Below are 25,093 nucleotides of genomic sequence, written 5' to 3' on the forward strand. Positions count from 1 at the left end.
ACTGTAATGTATCTGTTTTAATGTGCTTTGTCCTTATCATACATCAGCAAAAAAATAATGCTGTCTACAGATACCGTTTTAGAAATATTGGTATATTCTAGTTCAGACCATCTAGATTGTATGTCAACAATCATATTCAGCACTCTAAATTTTATCACATGCTGCTGTACGTAAATGAAATAGAAAATGAAAATGTCAGTCAAAGAAATACTTTTGATGCAGTAACTTAGGCATCTAACGCTTTCTCCAAGAGAACTTCTTCCTTGCTTTTTTCTGCCCAGGTTTCTTTCGCTCCTTTCTTCGTAGGTCTGAAGTGAGGAGCCCGGCTGGATAAGAAAAGAATGAAAAAAATGCAATATGTGAATTTGTAATAAACCTGTTACAACATGTACATCCTGCTGCATACACACACAAGAAAGTTTCTAAATAGTTACATGTACAATGTAACAAAGACCTAATGACTATATACATGTGCTGTCACAGTTGAGATTAAGTTCTTGAGGTCTCAGACCAGTCTTTAAGACAGGTTTGGTAAGATTAAGTCCTCTCAGCTTCTTTTCTGATTGTGTAATAAGTTGATATTCTTAAGATCCTGCAATTCCACAAAAGGTGTGCCACTAAACTCTACCAATCCGGAAAAAGCAGTTTCTTGCTGCTTTCCTTCTGACTTTTTTACATCGTCTGTTGTTGCTTTATTTGGGGTAGAAACTGTAGTGAAATGTAAATTTGAGACCAGAAAAATATCATCTTTTTGACAATGATGCTTGACAAAAACAAATCCTCTCCTTTAACTGCTTATATAGGATGGAAAAGCTAAGTACTTCCTGTCACTGATAAAATTTTCTGCTATCTCCAATGGCATAAATTCATTGATGATTATGTATATAAAACGCAGCTACATTGTATGTGGGTCATTAAGCAACAAAACCATCACTTATATTAGTTATAAAAAAAGCCTTGATGTCTTTCCACTCACCAAAATATTTTCAATTACTGATCTATTTCAAGCCCATAATACTGCATACTTGATCTAATATCCCAGTCAGATTTGAACTCTGTCCCGAAACTTTGAGGTATGGTAATATTTGTTGCATGATTTTTCTCTCAAAGGATTTTAAGTGGGGCCATCACAGAACCTGACTGTCGACATGGATCTACAGCTTTACTGACAGTACAAAAGAGCTGTGACTCTCCCAAGAATACCCTCAATCTACTATCACAGACCTACATTGTATGGTAGGAACCATGTGACCAGGGCCTTACCTAGTCTCATGTTCTCTATCTCTGGTTCAGTCAGGAAGCTGCAGAGTGCCCTGGAGATGCCCAGTCTGATGGCCCCAGCCTGGCCGCTGGTCCCACCCCACCACACAGTCGCCTCCACGTCAAACTGCCCCAGTCTGTCAACAAACTCCAGGGGAAGCATGATCTGTTCTCTGTAGATTCAAGCAAAGGAAGGCACTTTTAATTACATGTACTTGTACATGTCTCTGCTTTAACCATTGATGACAAATGCTAGATACATGTACATGTATATGTGAGGTATATATATCAAAGCCTCACCAATTCATAGTAGTTTATTTCTTTGGTTATTGAACATTTTAGCTGTACATGTATGTCAGACTGGGATTTACCATGTCTTGAACACACCACTAGGGGTGGATACCAGTTCACTGGACCTGATTCGGACCTATATAACATCCGAGAACCGAGTCCAAAAAACCTGAAAGCCAAAACCTGAGTCCAAAAAAACCTGAACAAAGTACAAATATATTTTTCTATTTCGTTTCATAAAAAGTGTTTTGAGTCTCCCCTCTGACAAAAAAGGCATTTAAAATAAGTGCGACATTCAAATATCAAACACTGGTTTATCTTGAAAGTTTTCTCACCAAGAAACTTTTATAGTTTTGCGTGTCAGTATTAATTCTCTATGCTTAATATTGGTCTAATAAAACAAAACATCAACTGGACAGGATCAGGTCCAGGTCCGGACCTGAACCTAAATTGCTGGACCTAAACTTGGACTTGGACCTTATTAAGTCGAACCGGTATCCACCCCTACATACCACTATAACACTTGTCAATAATTTAACACAACATGACACCTATATGTACATGAGTGACATGAAGGAATTTGTTACAGTCCATGTCTATCTTAATAAGGTTGCCAAGAATAACCATTATGAGGGACCTGCCTTCTAATCATGCTCTTGCACCCTGTTAAAGTTATAGTTAGACTTGTTATTTTGCAGACTTCCAGGGCGAGGCGGCGAATACTGACTTTCGCCGCCGAGGGAGTTATGCCGTGAAGGGAGTTATTTCGCCTGAGGGACGATCGCCTCTCCTACCAGTCTGCTCCCAGTCAGGTCCAGCAAAGGAAAATTAAAAAACTTTTATAGGGGCTATTGACATGGACTACTGTGTCCCATGGACCACCAATAAACGGCACGCAGCTCCCGGTAGTGAGGTCTCAGACCAGAGTTTTTTTTACAATTTCATATGTAGGCCGACACTCTCACGGTATACGCCGCCATCCGGGGACGTATGCCAAGGAGCCTATTCTTTTGATTGTTTGCCTGTATACGTTTGCCATAAGGTCTCAATTCATCCTCAGGGGGTGTCCATAGTCCGGTAAGGTCCATAGTCCGGTAAGGTTTTAAAAATTGTTGTTGCGGAGATATGAATGGGTAGCTGCACATGATAAATACACTTAGTTATGGACTAAAGCTTCATGTATATCAACACGAAGTTGGAGTATGTGTTGAAGTTGGTAAGCCCCAACGGATAAAGATTTTAAAAATTGCACAAGTCTGACGCCTTCTGTGCGGGTTGACGAGCGAATGCATCGTGAACATGCCCTTCGAAACTCTTTAATTGTTCATCGTAGAATACAACAGGTAAAAAGATACCACCACATATAGGAAGGACATTCATTAGATTTCCTCTAAAAACAAACCTATATACCATCGTTGCCTTTAAAGTTGGATAATCGGGGTTAAAATAACGCCGCAGTGTTCATCCTGTCGCTCCGCCATCTTTACCAATCACGTATGACGGCAGCCAAAAGAGGTGCCTAACACAATTAAATTAGTCAACCTGCCGGTAGAGCGCCGACCACTCCAGAAAATTTAACCCTACTGACTAAAAAAATCCCATAGATATTGCTGCTACCAATAACAAGGTTGAAAAGACCATCAAGGAAGCCGAAAGTGTAAAGGCATACGACCGCAGGCAACGTAAACAATGTCCCGCCATTTTGTTTGCCGGCGGCAGGTTGATCTTGCCGTGAGAGGGAAAATTTCTATCTCACCGTATTTGAACAATTACTGTAATGCAAAATATGGCACATGTTTGCGACAAAAAATGATATTGCAAGGCTTTAGTGTAATTCTATTCACATGTGATGCTTAAACATGAACAGTAATGACCTGCTTGTCACCTTACCGGAGTTTGGACCCCCTTTCTGTGTTGGAAGGTTCCACTAGAATGCAAACCCCATAAGTGCTGTGACTTTTGTGTGCAATAAAACCAAAGTGCGGAATGCTACTGTTTAAATGAAAACTATGTCTGTGTAGCTTTAATCACAGTTATATGCCTGTTACAAGATCTAAGCTTGTTTTTGGTGGGTTCAGGGCAAAATGTACGATGATAAAAGACATGCGCATTCACTTAGAACTGTTATCGGACTATGGACACCCCCCGTTACTTATCAGGCTGTAATGTTTTAAGAGAATGATGTACAAAATTAATAAAGCAGTCATACAAACTGTTGACAAAGTGTTGCCCTACTCTGTTGACCTTTGACCTGTATGAGACATTTAAGTGTGAACTCTGACCTGTCCTGAACGTTCCTAAAGTATCTGACCAGTGGCAGTCCATTCACTGTGACCTCTCCTGTACCTCTGTCTCTCAAGGTCACCTTGGCTCTGGAACTTTTCCTCCTTCCTTTATTGACCAAGCAAAAAGGAATGTAAGTCAGTAGTTTAAAAAAAGATTTTTACACATTAGGCAATGCAATTTGTCACTGCCATCAATTTGTCATTGCTATCAATGGGTTAGATTTGTTTGTTTGTATGGCATAACCAGTAAAATGCCTCAAAGTATACATTCATGTAACGCACCAGTTTTGTGCAATAAGTACAAGCTGTGTAAGACCAATAGATACGGTTGATCCACTCATGCCCTCTTATTGATAAGTGTGGCAGGTTCTTTAACTGGCTCTTCTCAAACTGGCCTTACGTCCCATCCGAGATGACATCCCTGACTGACTAAAACTCATTTTTATCCGTGTGAAATGAGGAAATCAAATAGTGCAGGTTACCACAGGATTGATAGGCTCCTTTGATGTACATGCATATGTGACACACCAGATAATATACACTCAGCACAAAAAGTTTGGAAACTTAACTTTGGTCGATCATATCTCCGTTGTTTCTTGATCAATTTCAATGATTTATACAGTATATCATTACCAAACTTGTGTGATTTTCTTTCCCATGATACCATACTTAATATGGTTGTAAATTAATGCAACAACACAAGACCTGCTTATGCGAGCAGGTCACATAAAAAAGTGCCCAGATTACCCTACTATTGTCAAACGCTCAATTCAGAATTTTTTTCTTCTGCTGGTAGCATGTGACTTTTGTACGAGGGTAATATGAAACTTAAATCAACAAAACACATTGATATGAAAGCCAAGGATAGTCTTCATCCAAACAAACAAAAAATGCGTACAGGAGCCTCAGTTATGATGAAGGTGGCTTAAGACTGAGTACACATGCACTGAGCCATGCACTGTCACCACAGCCCGGCACATCCTCCTCATGCTTGTCATCAGTTTTGTTACGCGGCCCCTGGCTATTCTTCCACAAGGAGTCGTCGCAGGTCGACCAGTGTTGTTCTGTTGATCATTTTTGCATGCACAGCTCGCCCAAGCTGATCAGTGATCACAGAGTCTGAGACTGTGTTCAATTGTGTTGAGATCTGGGCTGCAGGAGGGCCATTCTATCCTCTGTATTCCTGCATCCCGGAGGTGGTCTGTATGGATGTGCACCATCATCTTGCAGATCTTGCATATTGCAGAGGTAAGGATCTTGGAAATGTGACTGGATTGAGAAAGGTGTCTCTATGTCTTGACACATCGAGGTTGCTTAGGATGATTAGCCTGGTTTTTCCTCTGGCAGTTAACGTTGTACTGCCTCACACCATGACACTGACTCCAACAAAACAATCAGTCAGTCTATCTGTGCAACAGTAAGCGTAGGGTTCTCCTTGTTGCTCACACATTCATTTACCCATCCAACAGTCTAAATAAATCTACTCTTATCTGTAGCTGTGAACATTACATTCCTGCACACACTGTTCCATTCAGAATGTGGACAACACCACCACTAATGGGTTTGGCGGTGCGCTGAGTGTTTAACACTAGCATGGAAATTTGGGCACTTTTTTTCTTCAACCCACTCGCGTAAGCAGGCCTGGTGCTCGCTCCATGAGATCGCAATTATAATGAGTTAGGTATCATAGGAAAGGAAATTACACAGGCTTTCCAACGATATATAATGCATTGAAACTGATCAAGAAACAACGGAAATATGATCAACCAAAGTAAAGTTTCCAAACTTTTGTGCAAAGTTTATTTATAAAAACATACTTTGTGCTTTTGTACATGTATACCACCTTAAAAAATAATGAGCTAGAACAACATGATTTTCCTGGAGCTCAATAATGGAAATAATAATCAAGATATATAAAGATACAAGTCATACCAGAGTCCTGTAGACATGGTACTATTATTAGTGAAAAAAAGTGTTTTGTAACTTTGTAACCTTCATTGTTGTGGACAGCACATTTTCTCACCTTCAGCCTCCATATAGGCTACACCATTCTCATCGTACATCAGCTGAAAGTAAGAACAAGTCAACTATTGGAACAGTCTTCTTTGACCCACTTAAGATTTTCTACATTCCTTATGAAGTTATGTACAAATGATACTTTCCACCCGTATATAATTATACAGCTATGAAACATATATAACAATGTACATTTTGCTTGGTTTTGGACATTCACACAGTGCAAATTAATGTTTACAGAACAATAACGTAAACCACTACTTAGCATCAAATGGCTTGGTACAAAATTTATTTCTAAATCCAAATATATCATTAAAAAAATTATAAACTTTAATATTACATTTTTGTACTTTAAGACAAGTATTAAGTTCTGTACACTAAATCACTGAAAATGAAATGGAAAGAGTTACAATTTCTATCCATTCCAAATTCAACGTTGGCAGGTAAAATTAGAGCTGTATTTCTCTGATACTTACAGGGTGGACTTGCTGTTTCATGGACACTGCCACTAGCTCCTTGCGGAATTTCAGGATAAACTGGGACGACCGTTTTGCATATGGGTGCCTTGCAATGTGCTCCATCAGTTCAACAAATCGCCGATACTGTATAGTTTACATTATCGGTATCATTGGTGAATAACATGGACACATCATACATGTACCTTGTTCGAGGATGTGATTAAAATCATCTACAACAACTTTGTAAATCATATAATAACATGTATACATGGTGTCATACATTGCACAAGCACAAGTTAGTGACTTTTTTTGAAGAAATTGTCAGATAATACTTAAGGGTTAATGACGCGCCCCAAGGTGTATATTGTGTCATAACGCCTGGTCATGTGCTATAACCACGGAATAAAACCACCGAGAGAGCGAAGCACATACCAGGCATTATGACACCATATACACCGAGGAATAGGCGGGTCATTAACGTTTTTATCACATAGCCTATCCAAACTGACCCATATAAGAGGAGAGAATTCCTGTCTGACGCATAGATCCTTTATACTATTAAAGGCACCCGGAGAATTTTATGAGGCTTGTCTTGAAAACTCAAAATATTCTAGTTGTTCCAATCTTTATGGAATTGACATTTAATGCCACTGTTTACCACATTTGTGTGAGGACTTCTTATCAAAAGTGCTCAAAAGCGGCACAAAAATAAGCTACATGGTGATCTTTTAGTTTCACGCGCCTAGTGTAAATAGACCGATACCATAGCCACGCCTACCTCCGTTAAAACGTAGACATGCAAAACTGATGACAGTGATGGACAGTCAGGATCAGTCTATTAGACTTGGATTTTGGGCAGATGTTATAGGGGAATGTCCTCATTGCAGATAAGCATATTAAGAAGCACTAAAACGACACCTTGTGAAAGTACTTACCCAAAGTTCAATCTCAAAAATTCTTCTGCACCACATAGCTCCAGCTCAAACGACGAGTACAGATCCCGGGAGTAAAGAAACCTTACATTTGACCCAGATTTCGTCTGTATTCATCCGCTCATGGCAGGCCTGACCAAACTACTCACATATGTTCTTAAGCCAACTAATCTGGTGAACTGAACAAATTCTGAATAACATGGGAAAGCTCAGACCCTACCCGTTCCTTCTAACCAAAAAAGTATCCAGACTGGGCAAAGATTTTCAAGGAAAAGAAAGGTTTTCAAGGGATTTCAGTTAGCACTACAAAGGTATTCTCATTTTTGGCCTCCACCGCAGAGGTCCACTGTAACGTCTACCCTTTTCTACCAGTTCTCGCCACACAACGACATCGTATCTTTGCTCCTTCAATGTCGATATGTAATGGTATAGTGTTATTGAAACTTACTATGTGTAGGAATGACTAAAAATTTGATTCTTTTATTCAAGTTTCAAGCCTCATAAAATGCTCTGGATGCCTTTAAGAATGCATTTCAGAATTTACATTTGTCCCTTTTGTACAGAAGATGATATATAGATTTCATTTCGAAAACCAAAATTTCCGCAGATAATATCTAATACCATTGCAATCTTGGCATGTCAAATCTATTCTATTATCTATTATCATCATTCCTCCCTACTGGATGTCCTTCTGATTGATCAATGCTGTGGGCGGCTCTACTTACAGTTAGGGGGTGCATACTGTTTTCTTTCTGCCCTTGTTATGTTTAGCCATACCTAGTATGGCTCAACATATTGTTTTTACTCAGTTTCTTCTCCTCCTGTCAAATCTTCAAATGGATTCATCTCTGTCATTTTTATACCAAATAACCTGATATTTGGTACAAAGGTAATGTAGGCAAAAACCAATGTGCGTTTTTTTCCTTTTTTTGATATTGACCTTGAAAGTGATTTTATTGAGGTTTTTATGACAAATGATGCATATCTTGGCCTCCTGCGCCCTGGTGTTTCAACCGAATGACCTGAAATTTGCTGTATATGTGCCTTGAACAACTATTTAAAGGACTACATTCCCATTTTTGGCATACATATCTTCAAAACAATTTATTTTGGGCTTTCTTGGCAATATTTGCCACTTCTGTCACTTTCGATACTACATATGACCTAAAGGTCAGTGACCCCAAGTGCCTTGCACCTGGCCTTGTATGCCTGTGAGCCTTGCGACCACCTGATTGGTCAATTGAGTTGATCTAATTATCTTGCATTTCTGGCCCAGGTGTAGGCTAGTATTCATGCCAAATATGGTATGGGAATTCCTAGGACATGTGATTACATGGCTTTGTTCACTCTTTAAAAAAAAAAAGATACACATCTCCAGTTCCTATATGTATTAAACCAAAATAATGTGAAATTTGGCATGTACACAGGCCCTCATTCAAATGTTTGCCATACAGCCTTTCAAAACGATTTTTTAAATAAAGAATTTTTTGGTTTCGTTATTTTCAACCCAAAGTGTATACTATTGAATCATGCATTCAAACAAAGTGGTGTCACATTTTTATATTTCACCCATACTATCGCTGAAATATGTTGTTTTTGGTCATTTCCTTCTTCTCCTGTCAAATCTTAATATATATCATTATGTATACTATGGAAAACTTCATTCTTCCCTGGGGTTGATCTTTTTTAATTCAATTTTGAAGTGGGTTGATTATGCGCAAGAGTGTAATTTTCAGCGGATATTTTTCCACTGGTCTAGTTATCTCCATGAAAAATGGAGATATTGTTTTTGGCGTGTTTGTGTGTGTGTGTGTGTTTGTGTTTCTGGACTATTGTAGGCAGCATAAGTCAAGAACCTCTGGATGGATTACGATGATATTTGGTATGTGGGTGGGTGTTGTGAAGCCGAAATTCAAGGTTGATTTTGGGCCCCCTGGTATGTGACCTTGGTACTGCAGCAGAACTTAAGTTTTTGTATCTTTTGACCTGGACGTGCTGTGGTCTTGATTTTTGGGTGGCAGATAGCTTGTGAAGTAATAAAGAAGTGGTGTAGGTTTGGGCCCCCCTAGCAGCTTGCTCTGGAACTGCAGTGGCGTTATTGTGAAAATCTTCTAAGGAGAATAACTGAACAAAGGAACAAAGGATTTCCATGATATTTAGTATGCTGGTAGCTTAGATAGAGATATACACAATGAACTGCAAATTATGCTAATTGGGACTTAATTTGCATAGCTAATGAGGAAAATCTATATTTGTAGTGTTTTCCATTATCAGACTCAAATGCATGTAACATATGTAGTTTATGGAAAGTGGAGCATCAACAGATACCAATTATGCAAATAAATTCCTAATTTGTATAATTAATGCAAAAACACCATAATTCATCTAATTGGAAAATTATAGGCCTGTTAATATTGCAACATGTGTAAGTTAGAAAAGGTGTTTATGACCAAGCATATATTATGCAAATGTGTAAGTCATTTGCATGAATAGAATTGTTCATGGAGATATGAGGTCGTGGAACTCTTGTTGTGTTTGTGTTTCCGGACTATTGTAGTCAGCATAACTCAAGAACCTCTGGATGGATTACGATGATATTTGGTATGTGGGCAGGTGTTGTGAAGCCGAAATTCAAGGTCGATTTTGGGCCCCCTGGTATGTGACCTTGGTACTGCAGCAGAAATTCAATTTTTGTATCTCTTGACCTGGACGTGCTGTGGTCTTGATTTTTTGGTGGCAGATAGCTTGTGGTGTAATGAAGACGTGGTGTGAGTTTGGGCCCCCTAGCAGCTTGCTCTGGAACTGCAGGGGCGTTATCGTGAAAATCTTCTAAGGAGAATAACTGAACAAAGGAACGACGGATTTCCATGATATTTAGCATACAGCTAGCTTAGACAGAAATGTACACAATGAAGTGCAAATTATGCTAATTATGAGTTAATTTGCATAACTAATGATGTTAATCTATATTTGCAGTGTTTTCCATTATCAGACTCAAATACATGTAACGTATGTAGTTTATGGAAAGTGGATCATCAACAGATATCAATTATGCAAATAAATTCCTAATTTGCATAATTAATCCAAAACACCATATCTCATCTAATTGGAAAATTATAGGACTGTCAATATGATACTTAGTATGCAGGTAGCTTAGACAGAGATGTACATAATAAAGTGCAAATTATGCTAATTGTGACTTAATTTGCATAGCTAATGAGGAATATCTATATTTGCAGTGTTTTCCATTATCAGACTCAAATACATGTAACATATGTAGTTTATGGAAAGTGGAGCATCAACAGATACCAATTATGCAAATGAATTCCTAATTTGCATAATTAATGCAAAAGCACCATAATTAATCTAATTGGAAAATTATAGTACTGTCAATATTGCAACATGTGTAAGTTAGATAAAGGTGTTTATGACCAAGCATATATTATGCAAATGTGTAAGTCATTGTGTGTAAGTCATTTGCATGAATAGAATTGTTCATGGAGATATGAGGTCGTGGAACTCTTGTTTACATGGAGATGGCACGGAATATCCCATTCTTGCAAGGGGAGGATTCTGTAATTATTTCTTTCAATTTTGAGCTGGAATGATTATGAAAAAGTCCATTTGTTAGCAGAAGTGTATTCGTTAATTAATAAGTGGATATGGTTTTGGACTGGTCCATATTATGTTCAGGTGCTACTGGAAGACTCCATTCCTGTATGGAGACACTGATAATTGTTTTTTAACTCAATTTTGATCCATTTTTTTAGTGGAAGTATTTTAGAATGGTCCATTGTTATTTTGGGAGAGTCCATTTTTTGCATGGCGAGGAGTATGGCTAAACATGCTGTATTTGCTCGCAAATGTTGCCTTTCTAGTATTGAAATGGTTTATTCTATTTTGTCATATGCTTACAAAAGATTTGATTTATCTAAGATAGTAAAAATTTTTGGGAACAAATAAATATTATACTAGTGTTAACAAAAGATAACCTCCCCCATTACATAATGGAATGGGTGGACGGGTGATTATATCATCATAACACATTGGGAATGAAGGCTTCTGATTGGTCGATGCCATCTGGCTACATGTATGTGATAATAAAATTTATCATGCCATGGAGAAGAACATTAATATAATGAGACTATGAGAGCATAAAGACTGATTTGAATGTGCAAATGTGACAGTTTACTCTGATGAGTACTAGTACTGACTACAGTGTATTTTGAATGAAAGAGAAAAAGAGTTACTCGCTACACAGCTCACTGAGATATTCTCAACTCTCGATCAGATACTCACCTGATGGTCATCCATGGCTTCCGTTATCATCTTCTCCACTGAAATCTTGTCGATCCACACGCTCTTGTTAAATTCTGGCCTATACAGGACCCAGAGGGAAAAAATAAAAACAATTAGAAATGGCAGACTTCGCTCCATCAATGGTAAGTGCCAACAAGCCCCAAGCAGCAGACTCTTTCACAAGAGGTGTAAAGGAGGCAATCTACATGTACATCAGGGCCCATCAACTGATGTTAATTATAAACAGAAACAAAAGTACACATCCACTTCTTGATCCACTGGAAATATTCCATTTGATACTTGTTTTTTTTACAAAACATTTAGAAATCATAAACTTAACGTGCATGTCTGATGTTATTCATTTTTATCTGCCTATGTTTTTATCTTCACTGCCTTTTTTTTTGTATGATGACATACATGTAGGAACATACAAAAAACTCCTCTTTTGTGAATTGTTACTAAACCAGTGCTGTTAATATGCAGTACAATAGTTTTACAAAGTATTTAGAACTAAGTTAGATAATCAAACTAGTGTGGCCTACTCTATGAAAAAATGAGATTAAAACGTGATCCAATAAAAATAAAAAGGTTGATCATACAGCTTGATAAGGGACTAAGGATAGATGGGGAACAGGCATATTTGTGGTGTCATGAATTTGCAGTCAATAGGTAAGTGCGAAAATAAAACTGCAGCGAACATTTCAAATTTACAGTACGTGCTCTGTGTCCTAAGGCAGTATTCTTGAAACAGTTCAGCACAGTATTGTACACAGCACTCTGGGCTCTAAGCAAGTACCTGCAGCCTACACAATGCAGAGATTGCGGAAGAAACTCAGTGTGGCTAGCTACAGGAATACAGGCTCGGTGGTACATACATGTATCATGATAGAAATCAGAGAGAGGAATCATTTTTATTTCTGGGCACTGTACAAGGTGGACTGCTCTTCCACAAATGCTACGGTCACATGTGCGCTGGTGCCTGTAGGGGGTGTAGCCCTGGCTGGGCCCCAAGCCACAAATTTGTCCCGGCTGACTACCCGGAGACCAAGGGGATACCTCTTGGTGTGCTCACAATTAGTTTTGGGCATATATTTGTCACCGTGTGGATTCTAACTCAGTTAAAAAAGTAGGATACAAAATGCAGTTGTTACCAAGGTTCAGGCTCTGGTAGGAGAACACCTTTGATCAACATCTTGTCTTCATGTCTGTTGAGTTGAGATAGGATCTGGGCAGCCTCCTGGGTGGAACATAGGACAAGTGACAACATTGTTGTCTCTTCAAACACACACAGAGCTGAGATTTTTTTACTTGACAGTCATCATGGAACAGGACAAGGCCACTTCAAGGTAACAGGACTGGTCACTTGAAAAACAGCATCTCTTCTCCCTAAATTCCTTTAGATCTGGAGACAAGCTTGACTCACTGAGATTCCGGACTAAGGGACTGTACGATATTTAGTGTGGTAGGTGGGTGTTGGTGTTGGGGAGGGGGGGGGGCTTGCAGGGGCCTGAGGGGGGGGGCTTGCAGGGGCCTGGGGGGGAGGGCCAAGGAAAAAAGATTATTGGCTTGGGGGTAGATAGATTGGATACAAATATTGCTAATCAGGAGCTAATTTGCATAAGTAAGTAGGAAAGATTATAAATCCCCTGCATTTCATGATAGGCTTCTAAAACATGTGACATAGCTAGAGAGGAATATCTATAGATATCAATTATGCAAATGAGGATCTTTGCAGGATTTGTCTGAAATTTGGAATGAAAAGGGTATCAATTTTATCTTACACACCGCAAACTCCATAATTACTTCATAGACGTTAGTGTCCTACGGACTTTTCATTTTGTTCATTTTGTTATCATCGACACTTAAATCTCATTCTTGGTATGTTCCAATGATATGTTTTAGTATTGCCTTCTGCAGCGCCTGACTATATATCATCTACTTGAATTGTATCTGGGCCCTTACTTAGGCTACCAGAAAATGTGTTGCAGATCATAGCACAGGCCAAACCAATTCATGAATACAGAAGGCTGGGAGGAAAACTTGCATCTTAGTTCATGTATCTTCATTCCTTGAAAATATGTGCATCAAAGCGCAGTCCTCAGACTTTCAACAAAATATTTCAATCAAGCATTGTATTTCAAAATCCGGTAACAAACAAATAAATCTAGTGTGGCCTAACTGCTGTCAACGGTCTCCTCTCAGAAGGCAGAACTAGGAAACCAGTGTGCAGGCAACGAGTGGTCTGTACATGCACAATGTACATGTGGTAAATGCATGTACATGAACATGGATGATAGATCAAACACAGTGCATTCAAGTTCAACTCACGTGCATGAGACCGTAGTAGTTGGCCTTGCCAGTGTAGAATAGAAAGCTGAATGGTCTACCATCCTTCCCCCATTGAAGGGCTACAAAAAAGGAAGAACCCATTCATAATCATATCATTTAGTTCATGTATCTTCATTCCTTGAAAATATGTGCATCAAAGCGAGTGGTTAAAATTATTCTGTTACCAACAGAATAATGAATGAAGACCTTTAGTTATCTCTATATTCTTTGTACAAAGAAGAGATGATGCTGTATTGAAATGTAATGTAATTTGTAAATGCATGGTACGTACTAAATACGTACATGAAGTAGATAGCAAAAGTAAGACAATAACCCAGATACATACAATAAAATCCAAAGTGATACTATTGAAGGGACCTTGAAGGAATACACAAGACTAGAAGTAAGTGTTACTTGTAAGAGACCACATCTTTATGAATACATGATCAACCAAATTTGCAAAAATTATTCACAGATGAACAAATAAATGAACCATTATTGATTTGTAATCCATGAATTGAGTGGTGCCCCTTCATGCAGACCCATGTGGTGTGAATGTGATGCATGATGGGAAGTATTGGTTCGTATGGGATAATTGCTGATGAAGTTCCACATCAATTTTTTTGGGGTCAACGCAATAGAAGATTAAGTTGCTAAGGGTGGAAAGGGATGAACAACTACAGTCAAACCTGTATTAGCGGTCACCTTTGCATAGTGGCCACCTGCCCATAGTGGTCACTTTTTGTCTGTCCCTTGGATTTTTCCCATTGACATAAGCATTAAGAATTAGGCTATAGCAGCCACCTGTCCAACGCGGTCGCGGCCAGACGATTTTGAGTCCCGCAAGTACAGTAACACTGCCGATAACGGTCACGCCGCGCCGGTAGAAGCCGCATCGCCATCGCATGCCGGGTTCAAAATCTTTTTATGCAGTTATCAAATTCATGTGGACTCAACTTGATAGGATAATAATAAAGAAAACCAGAATGTTTTATCTTTGTAAGAAAATCCAGTTTTTGGAAAATACAACCCGCACATGAATCTGATGCACTAAGTTCGAGATATGTTTGACTGCCGGCCCAATATTTCTGTTTTCCCCGGGAATTCATCCAAAATGGCGCTGAAGGGGATGACGTAAGGAAAATAGTGCAGCGTGGTTGGCCAGGCTCAGTCATGTGAATAAACGCACCAACCAGGCTACACTGTTTTCGTTACGTCATCCCCTCTCCAGTTTGAAGGAAAATGGCGGCCCGGAGCTGTTTTATATTGACTCGTGCCGTGTTTAGTCGCGCTGTGGGTTAACTTGGGGTTTTCGGAGTTTCTAAAGCGCTCCCCAGGATGGATTTCACCTGGACATTTTGTGTGGACTGCCCCACGACTACGAAAGGGCTAGTATATAACTAACAAGCAAAAACGCCCTTTCTGTAGTCGCCACGGCTAAGTATGGCGATGTTGGTCTGTTCAGACATGAAGCTCGAGCAAGCCATGGATTTTGGAGTTGGCAGATACAATGATTCTTTTTTCAAGCCCATAATAGAAGTAAAAGAACAACAATCGAATTTCTAAAATGTGCCTTACATGTTTACATGTGTACTGTACCGTGAATAAATGTATCTCAGTGGGTACTGAAAACATGTGTCACTCGTGATCAATTAATCGACATTTTCTCCATAGCGGCCACCTGTCCTTAGCGGCCAGTTTTGGCCAGTCCCTTGAGTGACCGCTATAGACAGGTTTGACTGTATTCACACAAATCAGACCATGTTTGATTGAAAAAAATCAAAGTCCATTTTTGACCCAAAGCAAGTATCCAGAAGCACATTGCAAATTCAATCTTTAAGTTCAACCAAAGGTTTCTTAACAGCCGCCAAGTTGAGGTTTGTCCGATGGTTGTTCATGATATAACAATTATGTTACACCTGGTTGTAATTGATCTGAAGGGTACTTGGGGGTTATCAGAATATTGATGCTGTATAATGCAACTGCTGCCTACTCAAGGTTCAAGGTCAAGTTGCCAATGCAATTAACGTAACATTGTTGGATTAAGAAAACTATCATTAGCCGAATCAGAACACTCTCCTCTGGTCTTGTGTATGGCTTCAAGCTTCAAGCTGCAATGTCTGTTGCCCCAGAAAAAATCAAGTGTTTAAAGAAGATTACTCAAGAAAATGGAAACAAACCTTTCTGCTTCGGAAATATTTGATCTGGAGGCTGGGAAAAAAGTCAAACAGTCAGTCAGTCTAGTACAGACTAGGTCTTACATGTAGTACTGGGACATATTCATTAGGATCAAATCAAAAGGATCTTAATGTACACTGTCTATTGATATGGCTGAGCTTGGAACACTTACAATGTAGTTACTAGTAGAGTAGATTTTAGGGTTGACCATGATCACCTTGGTTGAAAGATGCACACAAATATTAATAAAAAGGTAACAGTGAGTTTCAAATATGATCCCATGAATGACTGGCACTACTCCCAAAAATCAGACTGTGTTTTCATAGCCCTTTCATAGCACTAATCCATACATGCACAATGAACCTGCAATATTCCCAATTCCAATTTTTGCTAATAACCAACACTGGAGTAAAAGAACATCCCTGAACACAGTGTCAGTACACCGAGCAGCACATTTACCTTCACTGTAAAAATATTATCATTACCTTCAGCATGGGTCTGGCCAGCTTGTCATGTAATCCTGATGGAAGAAGGTAACTTATGGCTCTCTGTTGATACAAAAAGAGTTCAAATATTTGAGTAAAAACTTTCAATACCAGCTAAGGGTGCAGGTCCAAGGTCTCGTACAAATTTGATGAAAAACACACGAATCTTTATGCGAAAATGCACAAGTATTATGAAAAATGCACAAATTAGTATGCTAACGATCACAAATCTTATTGAAATAGAATTTGTATATTTTTGCATAGTTATCTATGTGTTTTTCATAAAATTTGTACAGATTTCATTAAATCCGTGGTGGTTTTAAGTTCGCATTTGAAACTTTGCCTTCGCCAAATGATTTTAACCTTTATGAGTGACGTATTAGGAGTGTTTCTCATCAATCATAAATCATACCAGTTGATTGTCTTAAAATATAACATGTCCAAAGTATGAGCTTAACAAATTTATCATCAATTACGCAAAGGAGGCCCTTATTAGCATAATTTGATTCAACGATGTTAACATTCACATAAAGTCCCGATGCCACAAAAAAGGATTAAATGTATGAAATTGCAGTCATTTGCCAGTGTCGAATAATAGAAGTTACTCATTAAGTATGCAAATAAGGCCCACATTTGCATATTTTCTATTTATCAACAGTCCTCTCTTCCTCAGTTACAATTTGAATTGTCATATCATGGAACAAAGCGGATTTTTAAACTTGCCTCATTAATTATGCAAATTAGAATCTGATTTGCGTAATTATCGTCCAATCATACTAAGCATCACACAAGCTATCCACATACCAAAAATCATGACCATCCATCAAGGCTATCATGTTATAGTATTTTCTCATTAATTATGCAAATGAGGTCTTCATTTGCATAGTTCATATCAATTAATATTTCTCTCTTCCTCAGTTACATATGTCACATGTTTCAGAGTCCTATCATGTCATTTGGCGGATGTATAAACTTTCCTCATTAATTATGCAAATTAGATACTAATTTGCATAAGAAGTGTCTAATCATGTACATCATCACTCAAGCTATCTACCTACCAAAAATCATGACCATCCATCAAGCCCTTCTTGAGTTATTCCCTTTCAAAGTCAGACGCAAAACCTGCTCCTGCAGTTCCAAAAAAGCCGCTAGGGGGCCCAAACCCACACCACTTACTCTCTGTCCAAAGATCTATCTTCCACTCAAAAATAATTTCCATAGCATGTCCAGAACACGAGATATCAAAACAGGAAGTTCCGCTGCAGTACCGTAAGAAGCCGCTAGGGGGCCCAAAATCTAATCGTTTTTAGGTCTCATCAAAACCTACCAACATACCAAATACCAAGACAATCCATCAAGGCATTCTCGAGTTATCCTGTGCCACTACAAACAAACAAACAGACAAACGCTACCCTCTGCATAACCTTCTGGGCGAAGGTAACAATAGTAGTACTAGTACTACAGAAACACCACCGGCTTTTAGTAAGGACAGCTAGTCAGAAACCAACACACAGCCTCACACCTTCTAGTGACTTGGCTTTTGACGTCCTGTTCATGAATTCCTTCCGGTCCCTTCCGACCGTACATATCATCATGTACAGTATCTAAGAATCAGATTACTACATATACATGCAGTATACTACTGCACACAGTATGCAGATCAAGTCCTCGGCAAACATCGAACACTCATGGAACTAGACAATTATATTCTAATAATATAATAAGGCCACAGCAACTAAATTTTATTTATGAATGACATCAGCGCGTGCATTGATTTTTGCCTGATTTTGAAATAAAAGAATTTTTCTGGGAATTTTTACCCTTTGGCAATGGTCAATATACCAAAAACGGGGAAATATGCTTCAAACGTCTGTCAGTTCCATTGCAAAAATGTTCAAGATGCCGTAAAAAAGGCATTTGCACATGTAGACCTTGATGTGCTCACTAACCCGGATCTAAATTTAGAATGATTTTAACATTGACATCAGTGTTAGTTACTGTATGGAATACAGGGATAAAAGACTTGTTGCTTGTAATACCATGTTTTATCACTTCAGTTCTTCTTACATGCTTTATGGTATCCAAGTTTGAAAATGTGTATATCTTGTGTTTTTTTCGCCCGCGCACACTAAATTTGGAGTCTGCAGAGGATGTCATCGATAAAATTTACTTGCTGTGGCCTAATGTAGACTACTGTGAGTTGCCTACGTACAAACATCGCCATTTACACTATTACAGTTCTGGTTACAGCACTGTCAGTAAATTATGCGTAACAACTCCTTAATTTGAGTGCATTCTTGATAGATACATGATTGTATTCAATGCTTAAAGATCGGATCTATGATATTGTGCCTTGTTAGCATTCGTGCGTATTCACCATAACAGGTGTGTCATACAGTAACTGTACAATGTACAGTACGCGTACGTAGTGCTTCCAATAGACAAGGGGGTAGGAGGGAAAAAAAAAATTGCGGCACTTTTAAGTTAGAGATGAAGACCTCACCCCAAAAAACGCGAACATAAAACCACTGTGAACATTTCTGCATTTACAGTATTATTGACTACCATATCTCCACCCTCCAGTTTAAATGTTCCAATGTATGACCCACTTCTACACCCTCCAGTTTAAATGTTCTAATGTATAACCCACTTCTACACCCTCCTGTTTAAATGTTCCAATGTATAACCCACTTCTACACCCTCCACTTTAAATGTTCTAATGTATGACCCACTTCTACACCCTCCACTTTAAATGTTCTAATGACATTGTATAACCCACTTCTACACCCTCCTTTAAATGTTCCAATGTATAACCCACTTCTACACCCTCCTGTTTAAATGTATAACCCCATCCACACACTCCTTTTTAAATGTTACAGATAACCTCCTTCTATACACCCTCCTGTTTAAAAAACCCACATCTACATCCTCCTGTGTGAATGTTTCGGGATCTTCTCCCATCATATTAGCTAGGTGTCTCTTCCCCAGCTGGTATTCCTTGTCCATCTCCTGTAGAAACTCTTCGGTGTAAGGCTTGTCCGACAGACTGCTGGTGGCTTTGATCTGCTGCCGTTGCCGAGTAGCTGAGATTGACAGGCATCTCTGAGGCGGCTAAGCATTGAGACAACAAAAAAATAACAGATTTGGTGCATTTATGCTACATGTATATGCACCAGATATTTTCTTTTGATATCAATGCAGGCGGTTATATAGATGGATGTAAACAATTTTACTCAAGATAATATCATGACCATGTGTGAAGTTAATCTTGTGGTCATTTCTTAACACAGAAAGTTGTATTCGTGTTATGCATAATTATATAAGATATTTAGGCTGTTCATTTGAAATCCTTGGCATACTTTGGGGGAATAGCCTTGTTTACATGAGTAGAAGGCAGACTTCTTCAACTTGAAAATAGGTTTTTAAAAAGGGTTTCCTGCAAATTTTATTTATTTCAACTTCATAAGGCCCAACTTGAAAATAGGTTTTTAAAAAGGGTTTCCTGCAAATTTTATTTATTTCAACTTCATAAGGCCCAACTTGAAAATAGGTTTTTAAAAAGGGTTTCCTGCAAATTTTATTCATTTCAACTTCATAAGGCCACACCAATTTAATTGGTTGGTTTAAGAGCAACAGGGCAGAAAAAAAAATTGGCAAAAACAACAAGATTGGCAACATAAAAAGATGGTGGTCTCTGTTAACGTTTTTGTTTTTAACCTACATGCAAATAAGGACCTCGCATAATTGCGGCATAAATCATATCAGTCGATCACCTTCTCTACCAAAATAACACGAGTTGTCAAATGTATGAAAATCTTGTTTTCACAAAAACAGATATCGTTACGGTACCATTTCCTCATAAATTATGTAAATAAGGCCCTCTATGCAAGATTTGTGTCTAATAGTGGCCACATTTACTTAACTTCCAAATGGTGCAAAAATGAAATCCCCATCATTTATCACTATGGATTTATAGTATGTTGTCATTAATTATGCAAATCAAGTATCAATTTGCATAATTGATATCTATCGATATTTATCTCTTTCTCAGTTACATATGTCATGTGTTTGAGAGTCCTATAATAGAATGCAGCTGATTTATTAACTGTCCTCATTAATTATGCAAATCAGATATTGATTTGCATAATTGGCATATGATTGTGTAAATCATCTTTTAAGCTATCTACACACCATAAACTATGATGATCCGTCATCCCCTTCTTGCGTTATTCAATTTCAAAGTTAGAGTCAAAATCAGCTCCTGCAGTTCCAAAAAAAGCCGCTAGGGGGTCCAAATCTACAGGACATATTTTCCTAACAAAGAGCTATCCACCACTTAAAAATCATGACTATAGCATGTTCAAAAGACGAGATTTTAAAAGTGAAAGTTCCCCTGCAGTACCATAGAAAGTCGCTAGGGGCCCAAAATCCAATCATTACAAGGTCTCCCACAGACCTACCCACCTACAAAATATTAAGACAATACATCCAGGCATTCCTGTACAATTCCTAGAATTCTTGCAATCTGCACACAATATAGTAAAAATTTGGCTCGCCCCTGAGGCGTCGCCAAAAAATTCCATAAAAGTTTCAGCTTGAAAAAGCAACCAAGTCATCATGGTACTCCCGTTGTACAGTAATTTCAACTGTTTGTTGAAAATTATTGCAGTTTTTATACATGTACTTCTAAAATACATAGACTTTGGATATAAAAACATTGGCAGACAGAAACTGAATACCGGTACAGGCATTCAGGGCATTTTGCTATACTGGAAAATCGTTGAATGGCCTATGTATACTGAGTAACAATATCCTGAATGGGAGGTGTGGTGAATTCTTTATTTTTTTTTATTTGGGAAAAATATTAGAGCTGAATCAGAGAACTAACAAATAAAATTGGTGTGGCCTTATTGCTGCCTTAAGATTTTCACAATTTCACAATTGAGGAGGTCTTCGATGAATGGAACAGCAAAAAAAGTTACCCTTTTTACTAGAACGTGTTTTGCCTCTTGTTTGTTAGTGTATTGATGTAAAGGATAATTTGTACAAATTTTGAGATATTTTGGACGTGATCTGGACACTGACCGATGATTGATAAATTGCATTGACCTTCTGGAGTAAATATGTGGGGCACCGAACTCATGTCACGCCCTGGATACATGTCTATGCAATCATGAATAAAAAATACCAAGGAGGTCATATGGTCTATATAACCTCCCACGATGGTCTAAACGCTAGCTGTTTGTTCTCAGGGCCCATTGTTTAGTACTCCACCCATCCGCTGGTCACAGAGCCTACACGGCAGTGCATAAAAGATCATAGATATGATGTAAAAAAACACCCAAGTTTAATGCCCGATTCGATGGTTACAGTATAAAACAAAAATTATTGATTAACGACCAAACATAGTATTGATTAACGACCGGGTCTACAAGACACCCCTTGGCTCAAGATGACCGTTTCTTTTTCGATCCTAATTTTCTCCCGCTAACACAAGAATGTTAGCGTCTTGTCCGAGTCGTCACAGTTTGCCTATCGCGGCCGTGACAAACTTGATTTGCGACGGTTCTAAACGACCCAAATGTTGCCGATGACGAGGATATGACGATGTTTCTTTCTATTGATAACTGGCGGGAAATCATGAAAAAAATCGGTCTGTTTGGTTTGGATTTTTGGGCGGCCGGGCATCCAATATGGCGGCGGCGTCATATCGAGTTATTGGGACAGTCTACTGTAATGTAGGTGGGAATCTTGAGGGTTGTGTGTTTGAACTCTACATTTAACAACATATCATGTCAAGTTATTCATTACAGAAGAATATCTTAATGAAAGGAACAGATATCAAATAATGTTTTTATGTTCTGAAAATAAAGGTGTCTGTGTTTCTTGTTTACCCATGCTGGGACAAAATGACGTATCCCTTGTCAACAACTTCAGGCGTCGGCAATTTGTTACAAAGAACCTTTTCGGAAAAGTACAAACGCCAGCTCGTGATTATCTTTACTTGAAAGAAAGCTAGGTCGACAAATGGAAAACACCGATGGAAAAATCCTTCCAAGCTGTGTCTGAACATACATGTATTAGCGTTTTGATTTTACTTCACGGGTGTCTTGATTCCAAGCCAAGCTCAGGAAGAACAAAAGAAATGGCTGGCGACCATTTTTGAACGGGAATATTTTTAAACAGCGGTCAATTATTTCAGTTCAAACACGATGGCGAGCATATTTTTCCAGTACACCAGTAATTCTTGGAAGGTACTGGACAAGGCTAAAAACAATTTAATAAGTAACCTACATGTACAGACAAATTATAAGCTTGGGTTCCATCAAGACCATTACATTTTGTATCACACTAAAATCAAAATTTTGTTTCTGATTTTTAGTTAAACGTTATGTTTCCTGATCTCGGCTCTTCTTGTGATGGAGCCCAGAATTTTTTTCCATGTGTACTTGACTTGAGACTGTCACTATGGAAGCAAGTAAGTACTACTCTTGTTATTTCTGATGAAAAATTTTCAACGAAAACAAGTAAACATCGTGGGTTTTGAATGGTCTCTCTTGCCTTGAATTCAATGTGTTCAGTCCCTGTACAAGATATTCGACAAGTCTTTAGAATTATTTTGCCTTGCTGACCGTTGTCTGTGAAAAGTTTCTGGCCGAAAAGTGGCTTGGTATGTACAGTTTTTACAAATATTCAAACTCCCGCTTGGGATACGTTTATGAATGTTAAACATCCAGGTAAGCAAATAAGGTAGTACAATTTAAACTTTACATCTGGATAAATTTTGATAAAAATCGGACGTTTCGGGCGTCCATCCGACTGCCCTTTTTCAACGAGAAGTTTACTTACGGATGCTTAAAGAATGTTAATTCCTAAGTTCTAAATAAAGGCCAAGTTCTATTAATTATAGCCTAGCTTAGCTTTTTGGTTTGAAAACAGAAGGAGAGGAACGTCATTGCTACGTCATCGCTTGTACAGCCTCATTGGTCAAGCCTAGTCATGTGAGTAAATGCACCAATCAGGCTGTACAAGCGATGACGTAGCGATGACGTTCCTCTCCTTCTGTTTTCAAACCAAAAATGGTGGACCCGATGTTGTTTTCCATTGACTTCTGTCGCATCAAGCCCTGTTGTGGATTAACATGGGGTTTCCGGCGTTGCTCAAGTGCCCGCCGCCGCAGGTAAGGGCGTTGGGAGTTCAGGGAGAACAAGAATCGGGCCCGGCGTGCAAGTTAGAAGGCCGGCGTCGCTCGAGTCAAATTCTGTACTGCCCCACGACTAAGAAGGGAAAGTATATGTAATATCAAGCAAAAACTCCCTTCGTTAGTCGCCACGGCTATATAGCCTCCTTGATATACCTTATCACTTATTCATAATTGCATAGACAATGTATCCAGGGCGCGACATAAGGTCCGTGCCCCATTTACACTGCATATCAAACCCGATTTGCGGCCGTTTGTGGTGTTTTTAATAGGCATATCGTATTAGATCAGTTCTTGATCTTGATCGGGTACTGGGCAACACCCCTCTTGTTGGGGTAAAGCGCCCAGGGGAGTGCGATGCGCTAGTTACTAGTAGTAGTTCCTCTAGATCTGACCCACTTACAATTAGGAAGCTGAAATTACTCCTCTACACCTCACATGCTAATTTTCATTTCGGAGCTCCGGACAGGTCCTCTTTTACAGCTGCTACATGAGTAAGGTGAGATGTTGGTGTTACAGCCAGTTAGACGGCTATTATAACGTCACACGGTGTTACTATTTTCGGTAAGTTCGGCGGGCTTGAGGTGTGGCTCTCCTGGTTGTCCCTGAATGCAGCAAAATTCCATCTCATAACATAATTACCATCATGTAAATATTACCTTAATCTTCAGCGTGAACTGCTTTCCGTTCCCACAACTGTTTCTTGTGAGGGAAGAAGCAAATCTCAAAAACAAACGACCGCAAGACGTGAGCGTTTTAGGAGCCATGGGCGCCGCCATCTTGGTTGTAGGAAGTGCGCAGGCGCAAAACTTCTGAGTTTTCCCTGAGTTTTGATTTAAACGAGCTTAAACTTGTGTAACAGTGGGGATCAACCTCCACTAACTGACTATTCTAACTGGTCCGGACCATTTAGCCTAGTGGTTAGCGCGTTGATTTCCCAAGCCGTGCGGATCGGGATAGGCGGGGGTTCTAATCCCGGGAGCGGCGTACTCGCCCCTTTGGGTTTTTGGCGACGCCTCCGGGGCGAGCCAAATTTTTACTATATTGTGTGCAGATTGCAAGAATTCTAGGAATTGTACAGGAATGTGAAAGTCCATGGGACGATAACTCAAGAATGCCTGGATGTATTGTCTTCATATTTTGTAGGTGGGTAGGTCTGTGGGAGACTGTGATGATTGGATTTTGGGCCCCCTAGCGACTTTCTATGGTACTACAGGGGAACTTTCACTTTCAAATCTCGTCTTCTGAACATACTATAGTCATAATTTTTAAGTGGTGGATAGCTCTTTGTTAGGAAAATATGTCCTGTAGATTTGGACCCCCTAGCGGCTTTTTTTGGAACTGCAGGAACTGATTTTGA

General features: G+C 39.0%; 2 protein-coding genes across 4 annotated transcripts in view; one reads left to right on the top strand and one right to left on the bottom strand.

Annotated features, from left to right (window-relative positions):
* Positions 1-2: 2 nt before the first annotated feature.
* LOC136421316 (small ribosomal subunit protein uS9m-like) lies at positions 3-24,538 on the bottom strand. Its single transcript, XM_066408540.1, has 12 exons — positions 24,393-24,538; positions 19,452-19,643; positions 16,533-16,595; positions 16,050-16,080; positions 13,870-13,949; positions 12,693-12,778; positions 11,542-11,620; positions 6,329-6,454; positions 5,860-5,902; positions 3,834-3,942; positions 1,264-1,433; positions 3-326 (listed from the first exon to the last, which is right to left on the bottom strand). Exons 1-12 carry the CDS (start codon positions 24,510-24,512, stop codon positions 235-237), a joined length of 1,191 nt encoding a protein of 396 aa, XP_066264637.1. The 5' UTR covers positions 24,513-24,538; the 3' UTR covers positions 3-234.
* LOC136421323 (phosphatidylethanolamine-binding protein 1-like) overlaps positions 12,777-25,093 on the top strand; it is a 29,492-nt gene continuing 17,175 nt past the window's right edge. Inside the window, exon 1 of one of the 3 annotated variants that reach the window (XM_066408562.1) lies at positions 12,777-12,887. The gene's annotated coding sequence lies outside the window, so the exon portion shown is untranslated. Of the gene's footprint in view, positions 12,888-23,502; positions 23,713-24,095; positions 24,233-25,093 lie in introns of those variants that run through there. The other 2 variants (XM_066408571.1, XM_066408551.1) reach the window with 2 other exon arrangements.

The sequence above is a fragment of the Branchiostoma lanceolatum genome, chromosome 1 (assembly GCF_035083965.1).
Source record: "Branchiostoma lanceolatum isolate klBraLanc5 chromosome 1, klBraLanc5.hap2, whole genome shotgun sequence".
Taxonomy (NCBI): Eukaryota; Metazoa; Chordata; class Leptocardii; order Amphioxiformes; family Branchiostomatidae; genus Branchiostoma; species Branchiostoma lanceolatum.